A 13839-nucleotide genomic window follows, 5' to 3' on the forward strand; every position below is an offset into this window, starting at 1 on the left:
ATTTGACGGAATAACAAATACAACTGATAAGAAGTGCAATTTGAGTTACAGTTACATTTACCCCCAGCAGGGGTCTTGAAAGGCTATCGCCAACGTGTTTGTGTTATTTATTCGAGCCAAAAAAAGCAATTACCGGCAAAGCGAAAAAAAAGTGCAATGAGATCGGCTTCTGCCGCCGCCTAGCTACGCGTCCCACGGAGGTTTCCTTATCGCAGTTGCGGACGTCATAGTTGATTTTACCTAGGCCTAGGGCCCCACACATTAAATATTTAATTCAAATTCAAGATTTCAGTTGAAAACGAGGCGTCGTGCGGTGCGGTTTAACGAATCTGATCAGACAAATAAAAAATAAACATAAAACACAAAGCATAGAGCGCAAACCTGGCTCTCTTTCTACCTCTCTCAAGCTCTCAAAAAGTGCTGTCTGTCGCGTCATCTAAACATATTGTGCTCTCACTCTCACCTCTCTGGAAACGCTGCTGCTGCTCAACACGTGGGCGAGAAAACAGAGAAAGAATTCTAAATTCTCGAAAAACGTGATTAGTTTTTGTTCTTATCGGCCAGAAATATGTCACACAGCGTCTTGGTCATTGGCAGCGGCGGGCGGGAGCATGCTATCTGCTGGAAATTATCGCAGTCGCCACTGGTGAAGCAGATCTACGCCCTGCCTGGTAGCTTTGGCATCCAGCAGGTGGAAAAGTGCCGTAATTTGGAGGCCAAAGTCTTGGATCCAAAGGATTTTGAGGTGAGTTGAATGATTCCCGCAGCGACCTTGAGTTAACCTTCGCGAGTGGCTTACAGTGACAGCGAGTTTATTTGCATGTGTGCGTGCAGTCCATTTGGGGTGCAGCTTAAGCGTAATTATTTTTGGTTATTTTTATTGCTCTCTGTGATACATTTTTATGGCTTCTTGAAGATCTCTGGAATCCCAATGTACATACATATACTTTTATGATGCCCCAGAACGTTTTATATTAATCGCAATCGAAAACGATCTTAAAGCGGATCATTCAGTGCACTACGATCGCAGCTAATCGGTTTAACTTTAACCCTTGTGCGCTCCTTGGGGCTGCCATTTGGCGCTGACGAAAATCGTGGCAAATATTGCAATTTGAGATTATTATTTGTGTGTAATGCGAAACTGTCAATAAGTTATCAATTGCAGCTTGGCTCTGCATGTATTAGTCGAGGTCTAGCAGCTTAACATATTTGTATTGCCTCTAATTGGATTTCAATCATATTCGTGGCTGCCTTGCTGTGTGGTAGACTGATAGATTAAGTTTAATTAACACTGTTGCTTGATGTGTTGATTATATTCTGGGATTGTTTACAAGCTCTAAAGCCATTATTCTACTCCAACATTTCAATATCTCTCTTGAAAACTACACCCAAGGCCATCGCGATGCCTTTTGTAGGAATTACCATATCTAATGGTAAATTAAACAAAGACTAAAATAGCAACAGATTACTCCAGCATGCCCAGACATTGCCCAACTTAGCGCCTTCTTTTGCGACAGAAAATTGTGTCCTTTGTTTTCAGTTTCTAACTTACGTTGTTTCTATATTTATTGTTTTTGTGGCTTAATTAATTGTTAAGTTTGAAATTCACAGATTTTTGCATTGTGTTCTATTGAGACCTGCTCCCCCATTACCGATCACCAATCACCGATCCACGTATCACCGTCGCTGTCGCAGAGGTTGGGTGGTGGGTGGATGGGTCAGATAAATGGTCTTTGGTGTGGAACTTGGCCGGGAACGTGGTGTCGTCTGTTCGTGAATGTTTCTGCTGTAGACATTGAAAGCGGCAGCATCGTGGGCCACTGGCCTTAGCTCGCCCGTGTAGTAATCCTTCACCTGATACGGATGCGTGCGAATGTACTCCAGGGCGCGCAAAATGTAGTCCGGCACTTTGGGTATGTGATCGCCAACAGGATGATAGCCAGTCTCATCGGCCACATAGCTAACACTGAACACAGATCCTTCGGGAGAGGTGTAACTGGAGCCGCCCTGAACGGACACACCGCCTAGGCCGCCCTGGGAGGCGGAAATGCCATTGGATGTTTCGTATGAATAGCGATAATTGCCATCCCGCTCCACCTGCAGATCGTTCTGTAGAGTTTTCGTGTTCCTATCCGAATCTGGGATGTATGCAGCCTCCAGCTGCTGCTGCATCACCGCCAACACTCCAAAGAGACTCATCTGCGGGGTGGAAGATTGATCGATTATAATCCATTCTGGGTTCTGGGTTCGCCTGCCGTTGACTTACAAGCAAATACATGATGGGACTTGAAGCACTTCTCTCTCTGGGTTCTATCGCCTGGCGAGTATCAAGTGGAACTGTTTGTCTGCTTCTCGTACGCTTTCGTTTTTATATCCATCCGCCGCGCCAGCTTGGATTTTGTATTTTTTTTTTGGCAATATTTTTTCGTCTCGGAAACCCAGTTCCGAAACATCAACGGCGCGACGTTGCTCGTCATCATCGGCGGGGCTGCTGCTGCCTTAGTCAGTCATAAATAAAATGATTTTATTTCTTATAAGTATTATTTTATATAGGTATCAACGATGTTATTTGTCGCTGCTGCAATTCCCAAAGTGTGGGATGGTATAAAATACATATAGACAATATTCGTGAATGGCTGTGCCGAAGGTTGGGGCACTTGCACTTGCATTTTGTGGCTGATCTTGAAATACTTACAGTCTCAGGAAACACACGAAAATACCACGGCGATCGTTGACATTGCATGTGTCCTCAAGCGGGGGCTCCATTGTGTAGGAAAGTACTCCTACGATCGAGTGTATAGATCATCAAAGAGTGTAGGATAAGACCCACCTTATGGCTTCCTTCTTTCTTCCCATTTGTCTATGCTACTTTCGGCTCAAAAGCTGTAATAAAAGATGCACAGGAAATGGCATTCCAATTAAAGAAAAATCTCTACAACAGTCCATTTATAGAACACCCCCCAGACAACCCATAATCTTGCTCAATTAATTTAATCAGACAAAGTTATTCTTAGAAAATTGCATAGCACCATAGCACAAATGATGAATGAAGTGTTTGGCAAGTATTTAAGCATAGATTTTGATCATTAGACACGAACTTTATCAACATTACTCTCAACTCTACGATATTTTGATGTGATTTTTTTTGCTTGCTTATTCCCAAAATAAAAACCCGTCCAACGTTCGACTAATTCACCAAAGCGTATCTAATTCCCTCACCAAACTTTTATCCGCAAACAAATGTATCAGCATTCTTTAGCCATCCCCCCACAGTTCCCTCTCGTTTCCCGATTCGCTGGCTTCATTTGCATATAATACAGTAAATCATGAGCGCACTCTTTAAAGCATTAAGACGAAAACGTTCTAACCAAATTTGGCAAGTAGTTCGGGACGCTCGCTCAGGTCAGAGATTCCAAAAGGTCTTCCAAGACTTCTCTTGCTAGGTTTATGCGGCGTCGATTTAATGAAAAGCTGCCCAGTCCGTACTTGAAACCAAGTGGCAACTCCAAAAACAGCTGATCAGCTGTTAAAAACGCATAGATATAGATCGGGTATGGGATATATATGGAAATGGCTAGTCAGTTTGGAGGGAAAACATTTCAAAAATAAATTATAATTATTTAAAATAATCATTGCTGTCTCTATCAACTTCTATATCATAATTATCATGAATTCAGCCACGCATAAACATATCTGAGTCTGTCTGTCATATGCCTTCATCTTCATCAACGAGCTAGATGGTGTTTAGATGTTGCCCCTGCCTTTCGCTTCATTCTTCTTGTTTCGCCGCTTAACCTTCGTTACGGGAAATTAAAGCCTTGACCAGCTTCGCTCTTAATTTGGAAAGCCAAAATAGCTCTTAAAAGACTTCATATTTAGAGCTGGAGCCGCAGTCGTGTGAACGTTCTTGAACTCTCAGGAGAGGATGATTCTTTTGCCAAGTGCTAAATGGTCTGGAACGCAGACGACTGCAATTTCGACTCTCTGGTGATTGTGGGGGTAAACCGAAAGTTCTGCGTTGGCGCCAATTCAAATTAGAACTGAGAAAACCGGACGAGAACAGCCAGCACCGGGATTACTGTGGTTGCTTGACATAGCTGGCCCCTTAGTCAGTCGGAGTCGTTGGATTTTGCTCGCTCACGTTTGCCCGATCGAAAGACAATGCACCCGAACCAGTGAGAGACCCAGTTTAATGGCAAAACAATTAGGAAGGCATTTAGTATTTTGGCGACAAATTGGCGAATGGAACCGGTTGAGTACTTAGAGGAGTGTTATCTTCCAATTTTGTGGAATGTTGTTACAAAAAGAAGAGAGCGAATCCCCCACCAAAGAAGCTGCAATGTGATCATGACCCGGTTATATGTTAGATGGGGAAAATCCAATTATGATCTCTGTTGATTGGGGGAGATTGTTTTTTTAAATGCAAATTCTGAGATTCTTTGAGGGGAGATGCAGCTGAAGGTATTTTTTATCTAAACAAATCTACAGAAACAAATTTCGCAAGAGAAAGATGTCACATTTTTCATCAGTGTATCGTTTTATAAAGCGTAAAGCCGATGTCTAATAAATAACTCGATTTAGTGTTAAATTCAAATTCCAATCGAACGAATTCCACGATTATAATCATCACACCAAAAATGTGTATTGCAACTTAATTAATTTGTAATTTTAAATTGCATTATTGCGTCGTGGATAATGAATAACTGGAAATATTTTAAATCAGTTGAAAGAATTAAATAGAACGAAAATGTGCTGATGATTTTTCAAATATAAATTTAGAATCTGCAAATGTAATATTCGATTGCGTTGTATTAAGATGCTGTCTAAATGGATTGACAATTTAAACATATTTTTAGATGAGGTAGCCTTAACTACAGCGTTTTCACAGATCATCAATAGATCTTTTACTCCATATTTAAATCCAATATAATCCTCATTTATTTATTCCGTTTTCTGCCCGTAGGCCATTGCCAAATGGAGCAAGCAAAATGAAATCTCTTTGGTGGTCGTTGGACCCGAAGATCCCTTGGCCTTGGGTCTGGGCGATGTGCTGCAAAAGGAGGGCATACCCTGCTTTGGACCCGGCAAGCAGGGCGCTCAAATCGAGGCAGACAAGAAGTGGGCCAAGGACTTTATGCTGCGCCATGGCATACCAACGGCGCGTTATGAGAGCTTTACGGACACGAACAAGGCCAAGGCGTTTATCAAGAGGTGAGCAATGAAACGAATCCTGGTGGAAAATAAAGCTATAACTTCTTTCTTCTCTTTGCCAGCGCACCCTATCAAGCTCTGGTGGTGAAGGCCGCTGGTTTGGCTGCCGGCAAGGGTGTTGTGGTGGCTGCCAATGTGGAGGAAGCCTGCCAAGCGGTGGATGAGATACTGGGAGACTTGAAGTACGGACAAGCTGGCGCCACGCTGGTCGTAGAGGAGCTACTCGAGGGCGAGGAAATCTCAGTTCTTGCCTTCACCGATGGCCAGAGTGTGCGGGCCATGCTGCCTGCCCAGGATCACAAGCGTTTGGGCAATGGAGACACAGGACCCAATACGGGAGGCATGGGCGCCTACTGCCCGTGTCCTTTGATCAGTCAGCCCGCATTGGAGCTGGTGCAGCGTGCCGTGCTGGAGCGAGCCGTTCAGGGTCTGATCAAGGAGCGCATCACCTATCAGGGTGTGCTCTATGCGGGACTCATGCTGACACGCGATGGTCCACGCGTGCTCGAGTTCAACTGTCGCTTTGGTGATCCCGAAACGCAGGTCATACTGCCGCTCCTCGAAACGGATCTGTTTGAGGTGATGCAGGCCTGCTGCAGTGGACAGCTGGAGCGGCAGCCCCTCCAGTGGCGCAGCGGTGTGAGTGCTGTGGGTGTGATCCTCGCAAGTGCTGGCTATCCAGAGACCTCCACCAAGGGTTGCCTCATCACGGGTAAGGTTTGGCCTCTGCTCTTTTCTGATGGAAATATAAATTTCACCTTTTTTCCAGGCCTTCCTGATGTCAACACGCCCACTCAGCTGGTTTTCCACAGCGGTTTGTCGATTAACAAACAAAACGAAGCCCTCACCAATGGCGGACGTGTGCTCATTGCCATTGCTTTGGATGCCAGTCTCAAGGAGGCGGCTGCCAAGGCCACAAAACTCGCGGGTACAATCACTTTTGCCGGCACTGGTGCTCAATATCGCACGGACATTGCACAGAAAGCATTTAAAATGTAAATTGAAAAGAGGCTTTGGCTTCCATGCCTCAAATAAAATACTTTCTATGCACACAACTAATATATATTCTGTTCTAGTGCCACTGCCACGGCGCCTGGCCTCAGCTACAAAGACAGCGGCGTGGACATTGATGCGGGCGATGCACTGGTGCAACGCATTAAGCCTCTGTCGCGTGGCACACAGCGGCCTGGTGTGCTCGGCGGTTTGGGTGGCTTTGGTGGTTTGTTTCGCTTGAAGGATCTCAGCTACAAGGAGCCCGTGATTGCCGAAGCCACGCAGGGCGTGGGCGCCAAGATTCAGTTGGCGCTGCAGAATGAATTGTATGAGAACATTGGCTACGATCTGTTTGCCATGGCTGCCAATGATCTGCTGGAGTTGGGCGCCGAACCGGTGGCATTTCTGGATTACATAGCCTGTGGCAAGCTGCATGTGCCGCTGGCCGCGCAGCTGGTCAAGGGCATGGCCGATGGCTGTCGTGATGCCAAGTGTGCTTTGGTGGGTGCGTAACTGATTGATTGAATTGTGGATTGTTCTTCACTAAATCTGTTTCTTTCAGGTGGTGAAACCGCGGAGATGCCCTCGCTCTATGCACCGGGACAGCATGATATGGCTGGCTATTGTGTGGGCGTCGTGGAGATGTCTCGTGTCCTGCCACGCTTTGATCTGTTTGAAGAAGAGGATCTGCTTGTGGGTCTGCCCTCCTCGGGCCTGCACTGTGCTGGTTTCAACGAGCTGCTTACCCAGTTGGCCGCCTCGAATGTGAATCTCAAGGAATGCTCGCCGGTTGGCGGTGGCAAGCATGGCCTTAGCTTGGCCCAGGTCTTGGGCACACCGACACGCCTGTACGTGCAGCAGCTGCTGCCTCATTTGCAGGCTGGCAATCAGATCAAAGCTGTGGCCCATGTCACGCATGGCCTGCTGCACGATGTCCAGCGAGTGCTGCCCGAGGGCTTTGAGGTCACACTGGACTTTGGGGCAGTGCCCGTGCCGGAGGTCTTTGGCTGGCTGGCGGGCAAGCTGCAGCTGAGTGCCCAGACCTTGCTGGAGCGGCACAACTGTGGCATTGGCATGGTGCTGGTCCTGCCGCAGAGTAGCCTGCTGTGGCGCACATCCCTCCCGGGTGCCAAGGTGCTCGGCGTGTTGAATCGCCAAGCTAAATCCGCCGGCGATGCTACACGCGTTAAAGTTCGAAACTTTGTGGAGCAGCTGCAGAAATTGGCCGCACCCTTTGGTGGATTGGGGGAGTCCCAGCTGCCGCAGGAAGTCAGGCAACTGCCCGCAACGGAGGTGAAGCTTACGCCTCGTGAGGAATGCTTTGAGAATGCCGTGGGACGTCGCCTGACACGCGTGCCGAACCATTACCACGATCCCATACTCATTTTGGGCACCGATGGCGTTGGCACAAAGCTGAAGATCGCCCAGCAAACGAACCGAAACGATAGCGTGGGCATCGATCTGGTGGCCATGTGCGTCAACGATATACTCTGCAATGGCGCCGAACCCTTTAGCTTTTCCAGCTATTATGCCTGCGGCAAGTGGCAGTCGGATTTGGCTGCGGCAGTCAACGCTGGCGTTCAGGAGGGTGCCAGTCAGGCCAACAGCAGTTTTGTGTGTAAGTTGCGAGGGGATTTCTCTGCTGCAAATACTAATTCCAATCTCTATTCTATTGACAGCCTCACACAGCGCTGCCCTGCCACTGCTGTACGAACCGCAGGTCTATGATTTGGCTGGCTTTGCTTTGGGCATAGCCGAACGCTCGGGCATACTGCCGCGGTTGGAGGAGATTCAACCCGGAGATGTGCTCATTGGCCTGCCCTCGTCGGGTGTGCACAGCAATGGCTTCAGTCTTGTTCATGCTGTACTCAAGCGTGCTGGCTTGGGCCTCAACGATCGTGCGCCATTCAGCGAGAAGACATTGGGCGAGGAGCTGCTGGTGCCCACCAAGATCTATGTGAAGGCATTGTCCTCGCTGCTTTCGCGACCCAACCATGGGGTTAAAGCCCTAGCACACATCACTGGCGGTGGCCTAAGCGAGAATATACCCCGCGTGCTGCGCAAGGAATTGGCCGTGCGATTGGATGCCAACAAGTACCCGTTGCCCCCGGTGTTTGCCTGGCTGGCTGCTGCTGGCAACATCAGTTCCACGGAGCTGCAGCGCACCTACAACTGCGGACTGGGTTTGGTCTTGGTGGTGGGCGCAACGGAAGTGGATGGCGTGCTCCGGGAACTTCGCTATCCACAGCGCGCGACTGTTGTGGGCGAGGTGGTGGCCCGAAAGGATCCGAAGAAGCCGCAGGTGGTGGTCCAGAACTTTGAGGCATCGCTGGCGAGAACCCAGCGGATTCTAGCTCAGCCACGTCGACGTGTGGCCGTGCTCATCTCGGGAACAGGCAGCAATCTCCAAGCCCTTATAGATGCCACACGTGACTCGGCTCAGGGCGTGCACGCGGAAATTGTACTCGTGATCAGCAACAAGGCGGGTGTCTTGGGTCTGGAGAGGGCCGCCACGGCGGGCATACCCTCGATGGTCATCTCGCACAAGGATTTCCCCAGTCGCGAGGTCTACGATACGGAATTAACGCGCCATCTGAAGGCCGCTCGCGTGGAGTTGATCTGCCTGGCGGGCTTCATGCGCATCCTCAGCGTTCCCTTTGTGCGCGAGTGGCGTGGCCGTCTGATCAACATTCATCCCTCGCTGCTGCCCAAGTATCCGGGTCTGCATGTCCAACGACAGGCGCTGGAGGCAGGCGAAACAGTTTCCGGCTGCACGGTTCACTTTGTGGACGAGGGCGTCGACACGGGCGCCATACTCGTGCAGGCAGCTGTGCCCATTCTGCCCGGGGATGATGAGGCGACGCTCACCCAGCGCATACATCATGCCGAACATTGGGCTTTTCCACGCGCATTGGCGCTGTTGGCCAGCGGTGCTCTGCGTCGTGTGTCCGAGGTGAAGAAGGAAGCGCCCAAGGAGGGCCAATGAACCCATTTAACCATTTAGTTTGATAAGTTTTGATGCCCTGCAAGGGATTATTATTATTAGATCACATAACAAAATTATTCCAAGTATTTCAACGATTTTCTACACACTAATATCACGGGTTGGGGGGTTCCTTTAGTATCACAAGAGACGCGCAAAAAGTTCGGATATCAAGCTCTTCAATGGCTTTTCCGACTGCTCATCCTTCGCTTTGTATTCGACTGCAGGGCGCTGTTGGTTCCGCTTCAAAGTTGCCTCCTTAAACACAACTGGCGCCTCGCGATCCAGCCGATAGCGAAAGAATTGATTCTTGAGTATGGGCACAATCAGATTGTATTTGTCAATCAGCTTGTTCAGCTCCTGCACTTCATGCTCTAGGTTCAGGCTGAACCTTTGCCAGGCGTCCTGCTCGTCGGGACGCTGAAGTGGCCAATCGCCGTAGTAGATGCGCTCCAGGCGCACTTTCTGCAACAGCTGCTGCCGGGCATCGCGTATCTCCTTGCTGAGCGTGATCCATTCTGGCATGAAGCCATTGTCGAGCATTATACTATTCAGTTTGTGTGTGGTAAAGTCAAGGTAGGGATTTTGCGACTGAGCAGAGGACAGCGGCTTGCCGGAGCCATTCAGATTGTTGAAATCGCCCTTGGACATGGACTCCTGAATGAGATCCTCCACCACACGATCGATGCCGTATTTGGTTTTAATGGCGTGCTTTCGAAAGTGATTTCCCTCCTTGGACATAAGCGTGCTGTCGCCGGCGGCCGCCTTATCAATGCGATGCTCGAGCACACGCTCCTGGGCCTTCATGGCGCGCACCTGCTGGTACTGCTTCTGGCGCTGAAAGGGTGTGCCCACGCCAATGCCCTCGTTGGACAGAAACTGTCGGTGCTGTGGCGCCGTGTGCTCGATGTCAAACTCCATGGCCTGCTCCTCGTCCTCCTGGATGTTGCGGCGACCCTTGGCGAACTTCTCCTGCAGCGTCTTGAAGGCCTCGTCCACCTGCTGGAAGCGTTCGGCACTGGCCTCCTCGCACCCAGAGTCCGGATGGACGCGTTTCACCAAATCCAAGTACGCCTGACGCACGGTGTTCTGGTCCGCACCCTCGCACACTCCCAGGATGCGAAAACATTGCTAAAATTGATTATTATATAAGTTAATGCAAATAACATGGAAAATGCAGCCAAATAAATACCAAATAGACTTCACGGCGTTTCAGGTGCACTCCCCGCAGGCAGCTTCGTCCACTCAGGGATCCAATGTAGCTTCCAAATATTTTGCCAGCATTCAACATTTTGTAGCTGTGAAAAGCAGTTTCCCAGCTGTAGCTTTGTCGTTGTGACTTTTGTAAGCAACTTTTCTGCCAACTCTCTGACGGTTAATTCAATCATACTATTTATTCCATTTATTTGCGTGATGTGTGCAGTACAACTTGGCCACACATACACCAACCTGCCGCTTCATTTCTGTGTAAGCGAATTTCATGAAAAAGTAACGACTGTACAGAGATTTTACCCTTAAATCGACCAAATTTTAATATTTAAATATTAGCTTTTGCAGAGTGTGACCGCGCAATTATCGATAAAATGTACCGACAGACCCTCAAAAATATACCGAAATATACAGTTTAATTTTTTAAATACACTACAAATATACCATAAATCATAAATCATTTTCATCGACTTTGATCTTCTGTTTAATATTACCAGCTGGTTAGGACTCTCAGCTTAAAAAATGTAATTTAATTCAAACCACCATTTTATTATCCCAAGATTGGTTAGCCTTAATGACTTCTCTTTCTTGGAATTTTTTTTTAATTTGGTTGAAAAATAGCTTGTCAAATTAAAGACGCATATAAAAATACCGAGAAATATCGATAAATGTCGTGGTGTTTTGCAAGACTGATTTTCATTTTTACTCTGAGCACGTGTGGTAACACTTTGTGGGCGCAAAAGGTGAGTGAATTTTAACTAAATCTATTTTACACAGAAATAATTGCAATTTGCACGAATAAGTTAAGTGTATGTTAGGTAATAAGTCAAATGTGAATGATATGGTATGAAATGAATGCAAATTCGAAGGGTTTGTCTGTGCCAAACGCAGACCAGGCCAGCCATTTACACAGATGCCCGTATGTAAATTTGTACACACGAAACCGTATTTATCTCGACGACATTATTAACATTCTGAATATAATATGGTGTGAAATGCCATGGAAACTATACGCAAATATACGCAATCTATGATTTTCAAAACTAATTTGTGTTTTTTTTGCAGAGCGGACAATGTTTGGCAGTCACTACACGGACAATGTTTACCGTTGGAACGGACATCCATGTGTGCATATGTAAGTATGAACATTAACGTAAATTCGCAAGGCGCATTTTTATTGATGAAAGATAATACTAAATGTGACAGAGGATTAATATATGATATTATTTACATTATTTGCAACCAATTACTACACATCTTGCAGATATTACCCCCCTGCCCATTAATCAAAAGAAATGTTACACAGTTTACTGTGCAGAATGTGTGTGCGCATACAGAATGGAATGAAGAAGAAATGTGGAAATGACTGGAATCGAAGCTCCAAATTCCAGTCCAGCACGTGGCAAGGCGGACCAAATGGAGACTGCAGGCGCCTACAAGCTGTTAGAGCTATAAAAAAAGGGAATCTTCCAGCCTAAAAACGCAGTGGTACGTATAAAATGGCATACAAATCAGACAGCAAATCAAAGGCCCCTGCTAAATAGCTAAATGTTGTACGTTCTGAAGCGCGAAGAAGAATTCATTGAAAGAAATAATTGTGGCAATATGAATGAGGCACTTTTTACATGAATATAAGCTCACCAATACTCAATCATATTGTTACTTTGCTCGTTTTGGAAGAAAATTGTATTTGTAATTGTAATAATACTCTCTGTAAGAGTACAATCATATTGAAGCGTGTGTGCCTCAGTTTTGTAATGCGTGTCTGCCCCCAATCAATGCACAACCCACAACCCACATGCATAGCGAAGCGGTCTTTCGATGCATTCATAGCTATGAACAACAATCTACTCCTAAACCCCATTGCCGTGGAGCTAAATCTAAAAATGAGCGAAACTCATCTGCAATTAAAAGTACCCTTTCATGCTCTATATCGATTGGAAAATGAAATTAGTTCTCGCTCATAAATGCAGCATAAATATTTATATTTTCCAAGCCAAATAAATCAAAACAGAACTAATTTCAGAGTCCAATTAGCGCCCAAAGAATTGTTCTAAATATGAAATCAGAAAATGTGAAATCTTACGACTTCCTTAGAACTAATTGAATAGATTTTCCACACTAATTTGTTTAGAGCCAAAGTCCGGTCTGGTTTGCTCTGGTCTGGTCTGCAAGCATCCTGTTTGGCTAGTTTCGTGGATGTGGCACATTAGCATATATTCTTTGCATACACGAACAGGATATGGGGCACACATTCAGGCTGAGACTGAGGCGGAGATCTGCTCCAAATTCTCGTTGTTCAATCTGTGCCTCAGATTCTGGTCGTTCTGGTCTACTCATCATCGTCGTCTTCCAGTAGATCGGGCGCAAAGAGATCACTGACTTCCAGAAAATATGCTAACTTCTTTGCAGCATAAATGCCCAACATTACTCCTGGTACAACATTCACCAGTATAAGGACCAGCGCCTTTGGTTCCTGTTCTGGCTTCGGTTTCACCCCGCCGTTTCTGTAGTAGGACCGAGACACGTCTTTGGGCCTACCTCTGAAGGCAGGATTTCGAAGACGATGCAGTAGCTGTAGCATTCCCGACTTCAACAATTTCAACATTTAAATCCGATGTAAATACAAATTTTGAATTTTTATAGCAAACATTTCTGATGGAAATATCAAAAACTTTCACCAAACCAAAATGGTTCGAAGTCACTCAAGAACCTCCTCCTCATTGGGCATGCGCGGCGTTGTCGTCGTCGTTGGAATACTTATTTGAGTGCGTGTACCCAATATGGCACTTCCGTTCTGTTGGCCGCAACCAACAACCAACAATTGGATTTGGTCAACCTCTCGCTCGCTGTCTGATTGTCACTTCTACACTTGGCCTACGTTTACCTCTTTTCGAGGGATGGCTGTGTTTCCAAATTTGGGTTCCAATTTTACCTCAAGAAGTATATTTTTATGATAGTTGTTTGTCAGAGCGTAGAAAGGATGAGTTCCTGTGGGGGTCTGTTAAGTTTCCCAGGGTTAAAAGTATTTTAAATGTAATTATTACACTTAAACTGTTGTACATTTTCACAGAAACTTTTTTCTAATAATCTATTCTTAAGTGTCTTCAATTATTCATACAATATTTTCAGAGGAATTCCTTGCCCTGCTCTAGCAGTAGCATGTCCGAGTTGAGGGAACATTAAAGTCGGCTGGGGGTGGCGATGGAGGCATTCTGGTGATGGCTAATTGTAAGTATGCACATCAGAAATTCATCATCCAGTACCTCTAATCATCTGGAAAAACATCCTCTTTTTAGGCACTCTCCCACATATGATGTATTGCTGTCGATCTGAAGCTGCTACCAGAAGCAGATATCCATCTAAAACACCTAAATTATACCCTAAAACCCTCTTTTAGGCACTCACCCATGACAAATTATGATGAGCATCTGTGCCAGAAG

The 13839-nt window shown here is 46.4% G+C and overlaps 3 protein-coding genes across 3 annotated transcripts; 1 reads left to right on the forward strand and 2 right to left on the reverse strand.

Moving 5' to 3' along the window:
* Positions 1 to 275: 275 nt before the first annotated feature.
* LOC117583879 (trifunctional purine biosynthetic protein adenosine-3) lies at positions 276 to 9276 on the forward strand. The gene is made up of 7 exons (XM_034272531.1): positions 276 to 745; positions 4964 to 5211; positions 5274 to 5923; positions 5981 to 6206; positions 6288 to 6709; positions 6767 to 7822; positions 7884 to 9276. The coding sequence occupies exons 1-7, from the start codon at positions 569 to 571 to the stop codon at positions 9188 to 9190; spliced, it is 4086 nt and encodes a 1361-aa protein (XP_034128422.1). The 5' UTR covers positions 276 to 568; the 3' UTR covers positions 9191 to 9276.
* LOC117583881 (pupal cuticle protein) lies at positions 1530 to 2377 on the reverse strand. Its single transcript, XM_034272534.1, has 2 exons — positions 2267 to 2377; positions 1530 to 2199 (listed from the first exon to the last, which is right to left on the reverse strand). Exons 1-2 carry the CDS (start codon positions 2276 to 2278, stop codon positions 1678 to 1680), a joined length of 534 nt encoding a protein of 177 aa, XP_034128425.1. The 5' UTR covers positions 2279 to 2377; the 3' UTR covers positions 1530 to 1677.
* Positions 9263 to 10681, reverse strand: LOC117583880 (dnaJ homolog subfamily C member 28). Its single transcript, XM_034272532.1, has 2 exons — positions 10380 to 10681; positions 9263 to 10318 (listed from the first exon to the last, which is right to left on the reverse strand). The coding sequence occupies exons 1-2, from the start codon at positions 10476 to 10478 to the stop codon at positions 9329 to 9331; spliced, it is 1089 nt and encodes a 362-aa protein (XP_034128423.1). The 5' UTR covers positions 10479 to 10681; the 3' UTR covers positions 9263 to 9328.
* Between the last annotated feature and the right edge of the window lie 3158 nt (positions 10682 to 13839).

Source organism: Drosophila guanche, unplaced genomic scaffold, assembly GCF_900245975.1.
Source record: "Drosophila guanche unplaced genomic scaffold, DGUA_6, whole genome shotgun sequence".
Taxonomy (NCBI): Eukaryota; Metazoa; Arthropoda; class Insecta; order Diptera; family Drosophilidae; genus Drosophila; species Drosophila guanche.